The sequence below is a fragment of the Myxocyprinus asiaticus genome, chromosome 33, assembly GCF_019703515.2.
Source record: "Myxocyprinus asiaticus isolate MX2 ecotype Aquarium Trade chromosome 33, UBuf_Myxa_2, whole genome shotgun sequence".
Classification (NCBI taxonomy): domain Eukaryota; kingdom Metazoa; phylum Chordata; class Actinopteri; order Cypriniformes; family Catostomidae; genus Myxocyprinus; species Myxocyprinus asiaticus.
The window spans coordinates 13,626,943-13,646,272 of NC_059376.1; the positions used below are offsets into that span (position 1 = coordinate 13,626,943).

General features: G+C 38.5%; 1 protein-coding gene across 2 annotated transcripts in view; it reads right to left on the minus strand.

The window, feature by feature from the left end:
* Positions 1 to 5,459: 5,459 nt before the first annotated feature.
* The window catches only part of LOC127424299 (inactive carboxypeptidase-like protein X2), a 42,291-nt gene continuing 28,420 nt past the window's right edge, over positions 5,460 to 19,330 (minus strand). For both annotated transcript variants that reach the window (XM_051669341.1, XM_051669340.1), the window contains exons 14-22: positions 17,148 to 17,292; positions 16,644 to 16,732; positions 16,379 to 16,502; positions 15,117 to 15,313; positions 14,211 to 14,390; positions 12,992 to 13,652; positions 12,493 to 12,632; positions 10,728 to 10,827; positions 5,460 to 6,736 (exon numbers count right to left, since the gene is read on the minus strand). In XM_051669341.1, coding sequence (XP_051525301.1) covers positions 6,156 to 6,736; positions 10,728 to 10,827; positions 12,493 to 12,632; positions 12,992 to 13,652; positions 14,211 to 14,390; positions 15,117 to 15,313; positions 16,379 to 16,502; positions 16,644 to 16,732; positions 17,148 to 17,292 — 2,217 coding nt within the window. In that variant the 3' untranslated portion in view covers positions 5,460 to 6,155. The remainder of the gene's footprint in view (positions 6,737 to 10,727; positions 10,828 to 12,492; positions 12,633 to 12,991; positions 13,653 to 14,210; positions 14,391 to 15,116; positions 15,314 to 16,378; positions 16,503 to 16,643; positions 16,733 to 17,147; positions 17,293 to 19,330) is intronic.

The window sequence follows — 19,330 nt, forward strand, 5'->3', positions numbered from 1 at the left end:
TTGCTTTACGCAGATGATAGTTTATTATTTGTCTCTGAACCTACTAGATCTATGCCTTGCCTCCACAGAATTATTAATTCCTTTTTAAATTCTCAGAATACAGAGTGAATTGGTCTAAATCCGAAGCCTTGGCTCTGACAGCGTGCTGCCAAGTAATGGCTTTTCAGCCGGGCGACTTCCAGTGGCTCAAACAGTATTAAGAATTTGGGTATTTTATTCCCAGCAAATTTGAGTGATTTAGTTGGTTAATTTTGACCCTTTAATTAAAAAGTTTTCGAGCGAAGTGGGCAAGTGGGCTTCATTACATTTATCTATGATTGGGAAGGTTAATGTTATTAAAATGAATTGTATTCCAAAATTCAACTACCTGATACAATTTCTCCCTATTGATGTCCCCCTCTCTTATTTCAAGCAATTTGATAGCATAGCGAAGTCCTTCATTTGGAATGATAAACGTCCCAGATTACACTTCAGTAAAGTACAATGGCCGATTGACAAATGTGGGCTAGGCCTACCTAAGATTTTGTTTGAGTGTGGAGTGGAGTGTTGAGAAAATATAGATCCTTTGAAAATATGGTTCAACATTTTGGGATTCCCAGGTCTTAATTCTTTAGGTATTTACAACTGCGCTACCTGCTCTGTACTATTTTTGGGAGTAGCATAAACCCCCCTAAAGCACAGACACTCTGGGAGTGGTGATTACTGCCTTTGGAAAAGGTCATGAGGCATCAGTGTATTACTCCCTGCTAATTCAGAGTCTGGTGGATGGAGCTTCACCTTCTCTTAAGAGATTATGGGAGAAAGATTTAAACTTGGTATTTGAGGAGGGAGTGTGGGCAAGGATTCTAAAAAACATAAAGTCTGCATCTAGAGATTCAAGGGTGCACCTTATGCAATTTAAGATTTTACATCAATTCTCTTGGACCCCCTCTAGATTGAATAGGCTTGGTCTTAAAGACACACCCACCTGCTGGTGATGCCAATCAGAAGATGGGGACACAACCCAAGTTTTTTGGTGGTGTGGTAAGATCCAAGAATTTTGGTTGAGGTTTCAGAGTTTTATGTGTGACGTATTGGACACTCAAATTTCATTTTGCCCCAGACTCTGTATTTTAGGCGATGGGGCGGTCATTAATATAGGGGATAAATACATAAAAAATTGGGTTCTAGCCAGTGTTATGATTGGCAGACAGATTATTCTTAGGGAATGGAGGCTGGAGTGCCCTCATTTCGGGAGTGGTGCACGGAGATGGGCAGGGTGGCGGCATTTGAGGAAATGTCAGATAGAAGGCTAGGCAACCTAGGGGTATTTAATAGGAAGTGGGGCAGTTATTTAACCTTTTTGGAAGGCTCTCGTGGGTGGAGTTATAGTATAGTGGCAGTGGAGAGGGATTTATAGTTTTAAATCTGTGTGATTATTATTATTTTATGTATGTGTATATATATATATATATATACAGGTGCATCTCAATAAATTAGAATGTCGTGGAAAAGTTCATTTATTTCAGTAATTCAACTCAAATTGTGAAACTCGTGTATTAAATAAATTCAATGCACACAGACTGAAGTAGTTTAAGTCTTTGGATCTTTTAATTGTGATGATTTTGGCTCACATTTAACAAAAACCCACCAATTCACTATCTCAAAAAATTAGAATATGGTGACATGCCAATCAGATAATCAACTCAAAACACCTGCAAAGGTTTCCTGAGCCTTCAAAATGGTCTCTCAGTTTGGTTCACTAGGCTACACAATCATGGGGAAGACTGCTGATCTGACAGTTGTCCAGAAGACAATCATCGACACCCTTCACAAGGAGGGTAAGCCACAAACATTCATTGCCAAAGAAGCTGGCTGTTCACAGAGTGCTGTATCCAAGCATGTTAACAGAAATTTGAGTGGAAGGAAAAAGTGTGGAAGAAAAAGATGCACAATCAACCGAGAGAACCGCAGCCTTATGATTGTCAAGCAAAATCGATTCAAGAATTTGGGTAAACTTCACAAGGAATGGACTGAGGCTGGGGTCAAGGCATCAAGAGCCACCACACACAGACATGTCAAGGAATTTGGCTACAGTTGTCGTATTCCTCTTGTCAAGCCACCCCTGAACCACAGACAACGTCAGAGGCGTCTTACCTGGGCTAAGGAGAAGAAGAACTGGACTGTTGCCCAGTGGTCCAAAGTCCTCTTTTCAGATGAGAGCAAGTTTTGTATTTCATTTGGAAACCAAGGTCCTAGAGTCTGGAGGAAGGGTGGAGAAGCTCATAGCCCAAGTTGCTTGAAGTCCAGTGTTAAGTTTCCACAGTCTGTGATGATTTGGGGTGCAATGTCATCTGCTGGTGTTGGTCCATTGTGTTTTTTGAAAACCAAAGTCACTGCACCCGTTTACCAAGAAATTTTGGAGCACTTCATGCTTCCTTCTGCTGACCAGCTTTTTAAAGATGCTGATTTCATTTTCCAGCAGGATTTGGCACCTGCCCACACTGCCAAAAGCACCAAAAGTTGGTTAAATGACCATGGTGTTGGTGTGCTTGACTGGCCAGCAAACTCACCAGACCTGAACCCCACAGAGAATCTATGGGGTATTGTCAAGAGGAAAATGAGAAACAAGAGACCAAAAAATGCAGATGAGCTGAAGGCCACTGTCAAAGAAACCTGGGCTTCCATACCACCTCAGCAGTGCCACAAACTGATCACCTCCATGCCACGCCGAACTGAGGCAGTAATTAAAGCAAAAGGAGCCCCTACCAAGTATTGAGTACATATACAGTAAATGAACATACTTTCCAGAAGGCCAACAATTCACTAAAAATGTTTTTTTTATTGGTCTTATGATGTATTCTAATTTTTTGAGATAGTGAATTGGTGGGTTTTTGTTAAATGTGAGCCAAAATCATCACAATTAAAAGAACCAAAGACTTAAACTACTTCAGTCTGTGTGCATTGAATTTATTTAATACACGAGTTTCACAATTTGAGTTGAATTACTGAAATAAATGAACTTTTCCACGACATTCTAATTTATTGAGATGCACCTGTATATATATATATATATATATATATATTGGCAGAAAGATCTGACATCTTTTTTTGTGTGTGTGTGTGTGTGTGTATTCTTTAGCTTTGACCACAGGGATGTTTGTTGGGGGTCAGGGTGGGGTTGGGGATTGGGAGGGGGAAAGGGAATAATGGGGGTTAAAAGTTGATTCTGTACATATGTGTTTTGTTTTTCTGTTTCATTTGTTGGAATCAATAAAAAGTGTTAATCTAAAAAAATAAAATAATAATTATGCAACAGGAGCTTAATGCTAGAGGTGGCCTTGGTGGACTCCCGTCCGGCCTCTGCATTATCGAAAAATGAAGTGGTAGCTGAACAGCCTCAGAGGTGGTCTCCCCTGCCCAAAAGGTGGGCCTCCATTCACAACAAACTCAGCACATTTTGGACACTGAATACCAACACAAAGCAAGGAGTACGCAAAGATTAGAGACTAAATGGAGACTGGCATAATTAGAGGCTAGCATACAAAATTAGAACCTTTAATTCTAATGGCTTGATTTACTTGGTCTGGTCTGAAAGCTGGTTTAAGCAATTTTGACTAAAAAAATATTATCCAATCATTAATTAGACAAAGATAAAGCACAAGTCTTTTTACCTCTTGTTTTGGGCCTGCAATTCAATAACTGCCAGTCGGCAAATCACTTCACAGCTTTAAGATGCCTACATTAATCCCCCACAAATTTAATTGTCATTGCAGTTTAAAATTATGGATCTCTATCTGAAAACACACAATATAGTCAGAATTGTGATGAACCGCAATGCTTGCCAGGCTTGAAACACATGCTGTTTAGATGTTTCATGCTTGCTAGTGGTTTCTCAAACTCTGGAAAATCCCAAACTCTACTCTATGCACCTCTTCATACTCAATTCTGGTGGGCATAGTTATACACCTAAAACTGTTCTCATTGTGCAGATTCAGGTACCTGAATAAGGAACATGTGATGACCACATTGGCCTGTATTCTCCCCAATTTGTTTGCACATCAGTTTAGTGAGAGCCTAGTCTCTGATGATGAGTCTGAAGTCATTTCTGAAAAGATGTTCAGGCATGACTTTATATGACATTACAAAGACAGCATCCTGAGAACTAAATGTGGTGACAGATTTGGGGGAATCAAGGAATTATTGTATTAAAATAGAGATGAATTACTTGTTATGACAAAATCTGAGGGTTTGAAAATATGTCGTAATCTAGGTTTGGATGTTTTCCTGTTTGGTAAAACATTTCCAGCACATTCATGTTGCTTAGTACATTTGCCTGCAGAAGTCTTCATTTTTCATATGATAAATTAGCTTAATAATGGACACATTAAACAGCCAATAACGATTTTGAAAGGTCTGGATCATGCTACCCTATAGGGAAATGTAATTATTAATAATATATTGATTAATAAACATTTGGGTGCTTTTTTTGTACTTTAAATGTATACAAGTATCAGTCATTTCCCACAAGACAAAATTCTGTTCTATTGACTAGCTCAGTATGTGTATGTGGCATTTTTACAATAACACTTCTATCATATGCTCTATACAGTATTATAAATACAATTATAAAGCATAAAAAGCAGCTTTACTCATGAAATATTTATCAATATTCATTACACAATGAATTGACACATTAGGATTAGTGTTAAGTGTAGCCTTCAGTGTTATGCCCAGTATGGTACAAGTTTTAATATTGTGACTGCTGACATGGTACTAGAACTAAGCAATATGGTGTAATAAAATGATATTTTTTTTTTGTGAGTTTAATTGCTATTCATCAAACTGTTTGACATCTATCTTTTGTGTGTTATTTTTAATCATCATGCCAATATTTTTATCTTACAGCATTTGCAGTATTAGGTTTTTGTGAGAGATGAGGTTTAGGACAAATAGTTGGCATAAGATGTTTGAAAATGTAACAAAAGACAAAGCCAAATGTACTTTTGCACAGCAAAATAAAGTCTCAACGGGAATCTGCGCAATAAGAATTTTCGCTTAATGAAAATTTCTCAGTGCTAATTTCATGTTGGGGTTCATACTGTGGCCTGGTCAGTTCATAGATTGTGCACAAAAAAAGATTTGCATTTGGCCACATTTTCATCTACAACTGGCAAATGTAAAAGAATATGCCCAGGTTTTGCCAAAATCGACTTGGCATGATAAACAAAAACAATTGTGTGGGTAGTTTTTTGTGTACACAATGACGTACCACTAAACCATCAAAGTCAAAATTGTCTCTGTCTGTCTTTTTTTTCTCTCTCTCTCTTGAAAGTCAAAGTTATGATGGAAGATCCTGCGCTTTTGAAACAAAGCTTGTCATAACATAGACAACATGGGCAAGTTTGCACTTGCTCAAACAGGGTTTGAACATGATGACTTGTTTGTGCACTCTAATGCAGATAAAACAATCAACAGTGTGAATATGTAAACAAGACTTTATTAACTGTAAAAAAAATGTTCTTTACCTCAGGCCATTGAACCTGGTGGAGCTTTACCTTATGATATTGCCTTCAACAAACACTGGCTGTGAGAAAAAAAATATTAATTAAGTCCCCTCTTTTGTAAATACTGTAGCATTCTCTTCCATCTCTCTAGACATGTAGCATCAGAACATAATAGAGTGATTCTTACTGCCTTAAGGCTTTGCAAGCTTTTGAAAGCTGCAAACTTTACAATCTTTACAATAAGAATATTGAGTGCTTATGAGAATCAAGATTGATTTTAATGTTCGGAAATGAACATTTAACGTGTAATTACTTTACAAATGCCTACTCCAGCAAAAGTTTTCCACAAAGCATAATGCTGCACTCACTTCATGTTTCGGAATTACTGTAATTACAACTTGGAGATTTTACTCTTAGCTGTTCGAGTCCTTGGACTCGCTCATAACGCCAAAATGGATCCATGTGCGGCTTTGTTGTTGATGGCTGTAAGATATTTAATCACGACATGAATTAATTAATTTACCACCATATGTTCTAGGAAAATATTTAAGAACAAAGAAAGTGAGTCACTGAAACCAATCAAACCGAAGGGTGAAAGCATGGCAATTTTGGCCTATACTAGTCCAAAACAATCAATCTTAGGAGTGAAACTTCGATCTGTAGTTTTCTTTAATAATCGTCTATTTTGTAGCTGTAGCTGTAGTTGTAGTTGTAGTCCAGTGTGTCTGTCAACTCAATCTCTTCTGGAGGGGTTGTGTTCTCTTCGAGGGTTTCAAGAGGCCATTCATACCAGGGTGTGGTACTCTCTGTAGTGGGCAGGACTGTAGTCGTGGTGGTTGTGGTTGTGGTTATGGTCGTGGTAGGCGGGGTTGTTTTGGCGGCCAGCAGCCTTTGTTGCCGCAGGCGATGGAGTCTCAACAGCCGTAACCGTCGAAGACGAGCTCTGTTCATGTCTCCATCATTACCAGCAGGAATTTGGTTACTGCTGTATCTTCTTCCACTGCTGTGTGGATAGTACTGCCCACCGCCCCTGTTGCCGTTGCTCAGCAACCGGATGGGCTTGTTGCCGTGGAGAGCCATGATCTGTTTGATGCGGTCCCAGTTTGACTTGTTGAGGTCAAAGTTGCACAGGGTGGCACCTGGGTCAAATCCGACCACACACAGACGGGTGAAGGGAGAATAGCCTTCCGCTCGGGCCGTTACACGGTACTCACCAGGGTTTAGAAGTCGCCAGTAATCACCAGATTTGCCTAAGAGTAAAAGAGAGCCTTGGTTTTTTATATTCTTCCACATTTTTATTGTAACTCTTTGGTGCAAATTAAGAGTGTGCAACACTGTAAACTTTCAAAACCGACTTGTGGCTGGGTTGCCTGAACGACTAGTCGACTACTCGGTCTTAAGGAAGCCCTGAATAATTAGACTGGTTTTGCGTTCACCTGACCCTGATCAGATACATTTCTAAGAGGGCGTTCACATTAGGTGCACATTGTTTTTGAAAAAGCTGGACAGAGCGCAATAGAACATAAAGGTATTAAGGCACATTTTTAGAATGTGTTTTTAACATTGCACGGTGTCTTAAAAATGCAGTGCTCATGGTGCAAGGTGCTCAAAAATGTTTCAGCCGTGACACAACTGTCAAAGATGTCCTTTTTCATGTGTATGGCTGTAGAAGCCGTGCTTTAAAGAGGATTCATTTAAATACGCAACTTTTACACAAGGATTTTACAGTGCAAACTGTCTCAGGTACTGTAAATCACAGCAAACTAATGGAAGCACCTAAAGAAATCTAAAGGTGCGTTCCAAAGTGGACTTCACAGGGTATTCAGCAATATTAAGAGAGATTCCAAATCAAAGGGAGCATATATGTTCAGTTGGAAGGGCACTGCAAACAACATATGGAATAAGGAGTTATATTATATTAATTAAAATTATATTAAATATATTAATTTAAATATATAAAAATATTTTATATGTATACACATTTATACTGTATATACATACACTCACCGGCCACTTTGTTAGGTACACCTGTACATCTACTTATTCATGCGATTATCTAATCAGCCAATCATGTGGCAGCAGTGTAATGTATAAAATCATGCAGATATGGGTGAGGAGCTTTAGTTAATGTTCACATCAACCATCAGAATGGGGAAAAAATGTGATCTCAGTGATTTAGACTGTGGCATGATTGTTGGTGCCAGACGGGCTGGTTTGAGTATTTCTGAACTGCTGATCTCCTGGGATTTTCATACGCAACAGTCTCTAGAGTTTACTCAGTATGGTGCCAAAAACAAAAAACTTCCAATGAGTGGTAGTTCTGTGGATGAAAACGCCTTGTTGATGACAGAGATCAACAGAGAATGGCCAGACTGGTTCAAGCTGGCAGAAAGGCTACGGTAACTCAGATAACCCCTCTGTACAATTGTAGTGAGCAGAACAGCATCTCAGAATGCATAACATGTCAAACCTTGAGGCGGATGGGCTACAACAGCAGAAGAACACATTGGGTTCCACTTCTGTCAGCCAAGAACAGGAAACTGAGGCTGCATTGGGCTTACCATTTGTGTACCTCAGCAGAAATCCAGATTTGTCAGACCAGGTGATGTTTTTCCAATCATCTACTGTCCAGTTTTGGTGAGCCTGTGCCCACTGCAGCCTCAGTTTCCTGTTCTTAGCTGACAGTAGATGTTACGGTGTTCTAAAGTGTCGGGTGTATGTGCGGCTGAACTCTCACACAGGTGTCCTGTCTTGTTTTTGTCACCTGTTGTGTGCATCGCGTGGCGTTTGCCACGCTCAGGTTTTGTTTAGTGTGAGAATCGCTTTGTTTGGCATTGCTACGCATTCTCTCATCTTGTTTGTCGGTTGGCATGGGTGTATATTGCCTCATTGTCTTGGCGATGTGCACTCATGCCATTCGGGAGTTTTGTTGTCTTGTGAGGGCACGTGGCTTTATTTGTTTCTGTATTGCCGCATCTCTCTGTCTTACGTCATACCCCGCCTCCTTGTTTGCCCATTATTAGTTTATAAGTAACACCTGCCCTGTATTGTTAACCTGTTGATTCCTCTCCCTATTTTAGTCTCCTCGTGTTTGCTGTCCAGTGCCAGTTCATCTTGTTTCCAATTTTGTGTGTTCAGTCTTCCCTGTCGGTCCTGTTTCTCCCCACCTGGTTCCTGTTTCGGTCCGATCGGTCCTGCTTCCCTCTACCTGGATTACCCTTTTTTCCCTTCAGGGTAGTTTATGTTTGTTTTTCCCCCTTGTAGGAGTTTTGGTTTGTGTTTTCACCCCTTTTGTATCAAATAAATTCCCTTTTTATTTCTTCAACTCTGCACCTGGGTCCTGTCTGTACATTCGTGACAGTAGTGGTACCCGGAGGGGTCTTCTACTGCTGTAGCCCATCCCAATATATTGGCAATTTTCGAAGTGTTGTACATGTATATGTGTGTGTGTGTGTGTGTATATATATATATATATATATATATACATACATATATATACAGGTGCTGGTCATATAATTAGAATATCATCAAAAAGTTGATTTATTTCACTAATTCCATTCAAAAAGTGAAACTTGTATATTATATTCATTCATTACACACAGACTGATATATTTCAAATGTTTATTTCTTTTAATTTTGATGATTATAACTGACAACTAAGGAAAATCCCAAATTCAGTATCTCAGAAAATTAGAATATTGTGAAAAGGTTCAATATTGAAGACACCTGGTGCCACACTCTAATCAGCTAATTAACTCAAAACACCTGCAAAGGCCTTTAAATGGTCTCTCAGTCTAGTTCTGTACGCTACACAATCATGGGGAAGACTGCTGACTTGACAGTTGTCCAAAAGATGACCATTGACACGTTGCACAAGGAGGGCAAGACACAAAAGGTCATTGCAAAAGAGTCTGGCTGTTCACAGAGCTCTGTGTCCAAGCACATTAATAGAGAGGCGAAGGGAAGGAAAAGATGTGGTAGAAAAAAGTGTACAAGCAATAGGGATAACCGCACCCTGGAGAGGATTGTGAAACAAAACCCATTCAAAAATGTGGGGGAGAACCACTACGCACAGACGTATGCAAGACATGGGTTTCAGCTGTCGCATTCCTTGTGTCAAGCCACTCTTGAACAACAGACAGTGTCTGAAGCGTCTCGCCTGGGCTAAAGACAAAAAGGACTGGACTGCTGCTGAGTGGTCCAAAGTTATGTTCTCTGATGAAAGTAAATTTTGCATTTCCTTTGGAAATCAGGGTCCCAGAGTCTGGAGGAAGAGAGGAGAGGCACACAATCCACGTTGCTTGAGGTCCAGTGTAATGTTTCCACAGTCAGTGATGGTTTGGGGTGCCATGTCATCTGTGTTTTCTGAGGTCCAAGGTCAATGCAGCTGTATACCAGGAAGTTTTAGAGCACTTCATGCTTCCTGCTGCTGACCAACTTTATGGAGATGCAGATTTCATTTTCCAACAGGACTTGGCACCTGCACACAGTGCCAAAGCAACCAGTATCTGGTTTAAGGACCATGGTATCCCTGTTCTTAATTGGCCAGCAAACTCGCCTGACCTTAACCCCATAGAAAATCTATGGGGTATTGTGAAGAGGAAGATGCGATATGCCAGACCCAACAATGCAGAAGAGCTGAAGGCCACTATCAGAGCAACCTGGGCTCTCATAACACCTGAGCAGTGCCACAGACTGATCGACTCCATGCCACGCCGCATTGCTGCAGTAATTCAGGCAAAAGGAGCCTCAACTAAGTATTGAGTGCTGTACATGCTCATACTTTTCATGTTCATACTTTTCAGTTGGCCAAGATTTCTAAAAATCCTTTCTTTGTATTGGTCTTAAGTAATATTCTAATTTTCTGAGATACTGAATTTGGGATTTTCCTTAGTTGTCAGTTATAATCATCAAAATTAAAAGAAATAAACATTTGAAATATATCAGTCTGTGTGTAATGAATGAATATAATATACAAGTTTCACTTTTTGAATGGAATTAGTGAAATAAATCAACTTTTTGATGATATTCTAATTATATGACCAGCACCTGTGTATATATATATATACAGTATACGCAACTTAAAACTAGTCAACCTCACAACATCTAAAAGATGGCTTGTGGGACGTTGTGAGCCATCCCTACTACAATTAGTTCAGTAAGAATGCCCTCTCAACACTGTGATGATTTCAGTATTGTGAGTATGTCAGTATTTAATAATTCCAGAAAACATCTTCTCACCTGTCCTGACATCATGATTGACTCCCTCCACAGACACTGTGGCGTTCATAATGGGATTGCCCTCTTTATCCCTCACAACTCCTTTAACTCCTCGATGCACCTGGGCAAAGCTCAAAGGTTAATGTGAAGTCACACAGGCATTGTTAAAAGGGCTGTTCTGTTCCTAAACATGTTACCTACTCATGATGAATATGATAAAGACTTTTACTACAATAAAATGCTATTTTTTTAAATGAGTTAATGCATTAAGTATCATGAACTAACCTGAACAACATTTTCTTAACGGCAAATCTAATTTATCTTGGTCAATGTTAATTGATAAAACAATTTTTTTCATTGTTAGTTCATGTTAGTTCATATTCTATTAAATTCATATTCTGGGTTCAATACAAGTTAAGCTCAATCGACAGCATTTGTGGCATAATATTGATTACCCCAAAAATTAATTTAGACTTTTCTTTAAAAAAAGCAAAAATTGAGGTTACAGTGAGGCACTTACAATGGAAGTCAATGAAACCAATTTTTGGAGGGTTTAAAGGCAGAAATGTGAAGCTTATCATTTTATAAAAGCACTTACATTAATTTTTCTGTTAACACTTGTATTATTTGAGCCGTAAAGATGCTTAAATTGTCATTTTTACAGTTATTCTAGGGTTTTAGGGTTTGTTGACATTACATTGTCATGGTAATGAAGTTGTAAAATTGGCTATAACTTTACACAGAAAAGGTTAGTAAGTAATTTTATAACACTAAAATCAATTTTACATGCATATCCTTTATGTCTTGTGGCTATACTTTTGAAAAAGTATTATAACATTCAGAAATTTGCCCCATTGTAAGTGCCTCACTGTAATCCAGATTTTTGCTTTTTTTTTTTTTTTTTTTTAAGAAAACAAGGTCAAATTTATCAAAATAAAAGTCAAAATAATTTTTTGTGGTAATCAATATTATGCCACAAATGCTGTCAATTAAGCTTAACTTGTATTGAACCTGGAATATTCCATAAACTAATGTTATTACATGGGTCTCTGGAATACTAGATTCTGATTGGTCAATGGCGCCATCTAGTGGTCTGATATTTCTTAATAACAACCATGCATTCAAGGATAAAAACAAATCAGACCACTCATCTGGGTGTTGGGAGTCATTTTACCTACTTCTCGGAACTGTGCGATCTCTTCGAGTAAGCTAATAAAATATTTTCAACTCATTTCATATCCATTTATTTGGCAAGGAGTCTTGTAATAAGCTGGATAATGGGCAGTCAGACTCTCATTATTTACAAAATAAACACCAACAGAACCCCAAAGCAAATCTATGGAATTCAGTGGTTCAGCGATTTCTTTCTTGTCACATAATAACAATTTCAACGCAAATCAGTATTTTATGTCCATGCATTTATTTATTTGATTAGTTGCCTTGTAATAAGTGGGATAATCTACAGTCAGCCATTTATCATCACAAAACAAAAAAACAAAAAACCTTCAGGGTGATACAAGACTCTATCTGGGTTTTTTTGTGATAACAACTGGCAGACTGTACATTATCCCTTACTTAACGTATACAACATTTTTAATTTTAAAAATTATTAGTAAATGTTGAAATTATCATTAACCAAGATTAAATGCAAATGCTGTAAAAGTATTGTTATTCTTATTAACAGATGTAGATAACTAATGTTTTTAATGAATACAACCTTATTGTAAAGTGTTACCATGAATACTGTCTTTCAGACATTTTACTAATGTAGACATGAGCAGCTCACCTGAGCCATGAAGGTCAGCAGGGCCTCCCTGTTATGCTCCCACTCTCTCAAGAGCTCACTCTGATGTGGGTACTTATCACAGCCCAGGAAAATGGACAGCTCAAGACAGTTGGTGTGAAGGTAGCTGAAGTCATTCATACCTAATAAAGAGGTAGGCCATTTTTTATGTTAAAAAAAACTTCCTTCTATCCCAGCTTAATTTGCAGAGATAACTACAGTATAAAGTAAGCCATGTGTAGGATTGATTTACCCGAAAAGTGGAACACTCTGGCTCTATGGTGCTTTCAAAACATTGCATTGTTTTTTGAGCATCCCAGCAACACACTGGCACAACCAATTGCATGAGTTTAGGGCAGGGCAATTATTCTTGCAATTCCATTTGGTGATGATTGTGATCCAAAAATTATACCCACTTTAGCTTTGATGATACTTCTAAATTAATAAATTAGCTCAACTACTACATTTGTGACATAGTGTATTACAAATTCCTAATGCTTACTTCCTGGGATGGGCTTCCACTTGGCACGGTTGACAATTCCCATTCCACCCGTTGGGTCATCAGTATGGCAACCTCCTTGGTAAGCCTGAGTCATGGTGCGATGAGTGGAGGCGTAAGATATGGCCAACCAGCGGAACAAAGACTGGTCCTCAATCACCCTGATTTCCTCCTCTGGTTCACCCTCTCCATATCCCTCCCTATAGCCCTCAGGGTATCCTTCTTGATAGCCCTCATGATACCCATCAGAGTGTCCTTCATGGTGGTACCCTTGGTTCTCATGATGGTACCCTTGGCTCTCTTCATGATACCCTTGATTCTCTTCATCATAGCCTTGGTTCTCATGGTGGTACCCATAAGTTTCTTGATGGTAGCCATAGTTCTCTTGATGGTATGCATGGTTTTCTTGGGGGCTGCCATAGCCCTCCTGATGGTACCCAATGTGAAGGTAAGGGTTGGGTTCTTCTTCCTCCTCCTCCTCATACTGCCTCTTGCGTCTGTTTGATCTGGAGTTGAGTTTTTTCTCTCTCTCCTCAGACTCCTTGGTGAGGCGGCGCATGTCGAAGGGGTACGCCACCAGTCTCTCGCCACCCTGCAGGTTGGCACCTAGTACAAATGGATGGTTTTCCATCCAGGAGATGAGGGCAAGAGTCTCCACAGCAACCTGAATAAAGAATAGAACTTAAAGAATATTCTTTATTCATTAAAAAATGTACAAATGGTCAATATATTGGCAGGTTAGCATGGCCCAGTATGTCCCTGCTGGTAGATGCTGTAACTATACCATCTGGTTCCAAATAGCATCTTTCTGTATTGACGGCCATTCAAAAGTAGCTGTGTATATGAAGAAAGATTTAAAGCAACATACAGTATGTATTGCTAATATTCCATTATAGTAAAGTATATTTTTTACCAGTTCCTTATTTTTTGAGGGCTTTTAAAAGCGAAGAGAACTAGAAGCACTTTTTCCCTGTCTGCTAAAATCAGCGTTGTAAGGATATCAATTTCCTGTGGCTCCAAAGTGATAAATCACATGGTATTTGTAGCTCAGGTGATTGGCTAAAATTTTTCTGTGGTTCCATGAGCAAAGATTTCAGATTTCATGTATGGTACCTCCGGTGGTTACTGCACCAGCCAAGCAACTGCCATTGAGATTAATGAAAATGCTAATGGATAGCTCTCTCCCCAACAGACCTACTTACATTAGTATTTCTTTACTTACTGAGCCATTGCCTGACAGATAACCCTCAGGGATAGGCACATGATGATTTGGAGTCAATTTGGGCACCATGCCTTTGTCCTCTGTATCCCAGAAGATGTTATTTAGGTCTGGAAAGTTCTGAAAGATGTCATGACCATCTTCAGTCCAGTGCCCTAATGTCCAGCTGCCCAGCTCTGAGCCCTGTTTGAGTGGTGTTCAAGCACAAAAAGAAACCCATTATGAGATTAAAGTGCTAAGAACCAACACCAAAGTGAAAATAATGCAAAGACAGATTAATAGGAGTGGTTTGGAATTTTTATAAAATACTTTAAAATACTTTCTCCTATCCCAGTTTAACTTGTACAGACAACTATGAATCATTAGTATGTTGACTTTCCCAAAGAGTCTAAATAGTGGGTTTGTGGCACAGAAACAATTATGTTTGTTTCAGTAGCCTGAAAACTCAACTTCTGGCTCAACTAGTGTGCATTTTAGGAGGGACTACCTGTAACAAGCTGTTTAGCAGGGAATTGTTTTGTACGAACAATGGCAGACAGAAAGTGAAAACTTCCATTCAATATCACCAAATATTAGGGGCACAATAAAAAGGCTTCATAAAGTACATACAGACAGACAATGTATTAAAACACATATAAACATCGGCATTGTGTTTACAAGATCCTTTACAAACACCAAATGGATCTATTTAGGTAGCCTGGCTACATCACTTTTCTAACATTATCTTCATCGATAGCCTATTAGGTAAAAATTCCTAAATGCGACATGTTAGCCTAGAGTAGGGCTGGTAGGAATATATGGGGAATCTATTTATTAGCAATCATAATACTTGCAGTTCCATATGGTGTCTGATGGTGGCACAGGAATTACATACTTGACTTTTAACCTTTGCATAAATGTATGACACACCTTTTCAAAAGCTCTCATATGGCCATCAGGATTGACCGCTGGCACCAGATGAATACGTGTCTCATCCACCAGGTGGCGAACTCTAGGGTTGCCATCTTTATACTCTCTACACAGGTACTGCATGAGCATCAGCAGAAGTTCTCTTCCCAGAGCCTCGTTACCATGGTATCCTGCTGTGTATCGGAACTCTGGCTCACCTGAGTAGAGATGTTAATGTTCGTATGGGATGTCAAATGGATTATGGATATTTATACGTGTTCAGATTGGATTTCAAAAATGGTTAAAAATGGCTTAATGATAAGATGTAGTGCCTGATATAAAACCATCAAGCAGTAATAATATTGTAATTTTATATTTTGGTCATGTTCCTGATGAATCATGAATTATGGCACAAATGATGTTGATAGAGCTTAACTTGTATTGAACTCAAATTAATCCTTTAATGCTACACTTTATACTCTGAACTGCGTGCAAAATTCACGTTGGGACATTTCTTTGCCACCAGAAGTCCATCAGGCAAAATTTCTGATTGCATGAATTCCCATTGAGATTACTGTATTTCACCTGCAAAATTTCCCTGTACGAAGGTAAATGTTCTCTCATCATTTAATCCCCTTTATGTAGTCTCAAACTCTAATTACTTCCTTTCTTCTGCCACTGCGGAATACAAACAAAGATATTTTGATGGAGCTGTGAATATATCCATCCAATATAAGTCAATGGGGTCCAACACTTCCAAGCTCCAAAAAGCACAAAGGCAGCATAAAGGTAATCCATCCAGTACGAATTGAGTGGTTTAATCCATGTCTTCTGAAGCGATCTAATCGGTTTTGGGTGATAACAGACCAAAATTTTACTCCTTTTTCACTACAAATCATGACATCAGCGGTCTTAGGTGTGATCATGATTTGAAGCTCGATTACACTTCCTAGCACTTGATTCATGTAGACGTGCTCTGCGAATGCGTCAACAATTATACTTTGGTCTGTTCTCACCCTGAAGACATGGATTAAACCACTGGAATTTTATGGATTACTTTTATGCTGCGTTTATGTCCTTTTTGATGCTTGGAAATGTTGGACCCCATTAACTTCCATTGTATGGATATATTCACATCATATCTCCATCAAAAAATCTTCATTTGTGTTCCACAGAAGAAAGAAAGTCTTATGAGTTTGAGATGGCATAATGGTGAATAAATGATGAGAGAATTATCATTTTGGGGTAAACTATTCCTTTAAACCTATTTTGATGTTCCTCACCTGTTTCATGGTTCCCAGGGTTATCAGTAATCTCCATGGCATAAACCTCCAGACCTTTATAGCTCTTGCCCAGACTGTAGAATCTGGTGATGTTGGGACACTCATCAGAGACAGATTTCATGAGCTGTGAAAGGAAAAGTCACATTTTGTGAGTGTTAAAAAAAAATTCACTGTGCTGCATATGCATTGTGTTTTCTCTTATGTAATTTTTGTCACTGCCATTCATGAACTGTTTACACAGCATTCCTTTGCCCTCTTCCCTCACCTTCTCCATGTCAAGGTAGCTGTGATAGGTGTAGTCCAGGTCATCTCGGGGCGTCACCTCATTCTGACTCTGGTATTGACTCTGAGGATCTGAGTGAAGAGCATATGAACTTAATTGACAAAGGGGTCCAAAAGTCTGAGACCGCTTTGAGAATCTATGAGAATTGTTATTATGAATCTTTAGGATAAAAAAATAAAATAAAATAAAATAATCAAATGCTGTTGTTACAGTATGTTAATAACATACAGTAATATGTAATGAAAATGTTGGGTTAAATTCTGATAAAAATAAAAATATGCATTTTCATTAGTGGTTTCAGTTTTGGACACCCCTCTACATAAACTATTGATACAATGACATTTTTAAAAAGTATGGATCCATGAAGCATTAAATACAGGAACAATAGCATTACAGAATTATTGTTGATACTGAAATTTATTTTTCAGCACATGTGTATGAAAACAACAATTGGCCTAATACCAAACATTGTGCTGTGTCTCTCACCTGGTACTGGACAGCCCAAAACCTCCATTCTCATGCACATAGTGCCGTTCCAGCTCTGTGGCAATATACGAATGTAACGTGCCACTACAGGCTCCATAAACTGAGTCAACACTGGGGTGCTTTTATCTGAGTTACCAAAGAACAACTGAGAGCAGAGAGAAGGGAGGCAAAGAAAAGATGACTCAATGATTGTTGCTCCTGACAATTGCCAGAGAAATGGAAGTATTCCAGCTTCCAGTCGTGCAAGAAGCCTTTTTGGCATCAAATGTACTGTATCAACAAAAGACAATAAAAGATTTGTTTATAGGTAAATGATGTCAGGGACTAAAAACGGTTCAAGGAACGAAAACCAAAAACCGAAAAATGCCCTTTCAATTGTTCTGGAGTGAAAGCGTTATTTTAAAATGTTGGTAACGGATTAATAACTGGTTAATTCCATTTCGATAATTTTTAATGAAACCAATTGGTTTATTACAGTACATTTTCGGAAACTACACCACTTTCTGTTGCCCAAAAAATGGGGCTTCACTCTCTTTAGTTGAACATGAATCATGATAATCATGTGCTTTGAATCTGAAGCATACTTCTGCATCACACATTTCTTTGTCTTAATGCACGTTGGCAACTATATAAAATTACTAAATATAAATGCACGATTAAACCAGATGCAAGGAAAAATACTGAGGCAAAAAGTACATTTCTCAGTTGTTTTCATGACTTCACTGAATTATTTTTAGATATGATGCATTAAAATAGATTTGATGCTGCCGGGTTTCGACTGAGAAGCAGATCTGTAATTAAAACAAATAATAATAATAAATAAATTAACTATTATTAAATAATTAAAATGATTTGGCCCGCATGATATGACATTTAGTCCAAACGTGGCCACGCAGTGTGCATGCATGCAAGAGAGAGAGACATGTTGGAGAAAGATTCGCCACTGGCTAGTAAATTTTTGTTTTTACTCACCAGACTTTTGACAGCATGTAAGCATATTGCAACTGAAAACTAAAAAAAGCTATAAAAAGAAACGAGAAGGGGGCATCATATATAATACATATATACACTGGCGGCCAAAAGTTTGGAATAATGTACAGATTTTGCTCTTATGGAAAGAAATTGGTACTTTTATTAATCAAAGTGACATTCAACTGATCACAATGTATAGTCAGGACATTAATAATGTGAAAAATTACTATTACAGTTTGAATTTTTTTTCAGAACTTCTTAAACTACTTCAGAGAGTTCTCATCAAAAAATCCTCCACATGCAGCAATGACAGCTTTGCAGATCCTTGGCATTCTAGATGTCAGATTGTCCAGATACTCAGGTGACATTTCACCCCACACTTCCTGTAGCACTTGCCATAGATGTGGCTGTCTTGTCGGGCACTTCTCACACACCTTACAGTCTAGCTGATCTCACAAAAGCTCAATGGGGTTAAGATCCATAACACTCTTTTCCGATTATCTGTTGTCCAATGTCTGTGTTTCTTTGCCCACTCTAACCTTTTCTTTTGTTTTTCTGTTTCAAAAGTGGCTTTTTCTTTGCAATTCTTCCCATAAGGCCTGCACCCCTGAGTCTTCTCTTTACTGTTGTACATGAAACTGGTGTTGAGCGGGTAGAATTCAATGAAGCTGTCAGCTGAGGATATGTGAGGCATCTATTTCTCAAACTAGAGACTCTGATGTACTTATCCTCTTGTTTAGTTGTACATCTGGCCTTCCACATCTGTTTCTGTCCTTGTTAGAGCCAGTTGTCCTTTGTCTTTGAATACTGTAGTGTACACCTTTGTATGAAATCTTCAGTTTTTCAGCAATTTCAAGCACTGTATAGCCTTCATTCCTCAAAACAGTGATTGACTGAGTTTCTAGAGAAAGCTGTTTCTTTTATGCCATTTTTGATCTAATATTGACTTTAAGACATGCCAATCTATTGCATACTGTGGCAACTCAAAAACAAAAACAAACACGATGTTAAGCTTCATTTAACGAACCAAACAGCTTTCAACTGTGTTTGATATAATGGCAAGTGATTTTCTAGCACCAAATTTACAATTTAGCATGATTACTCAAGGATAAGGTGTTGCAGTGATGGCTGCTGGAAATGGGGCCTGTCTAGATTTGATTTTTTTTACATAGTGATGGTGCTGTTTTTACATCAGTAATGTCCTGACTATA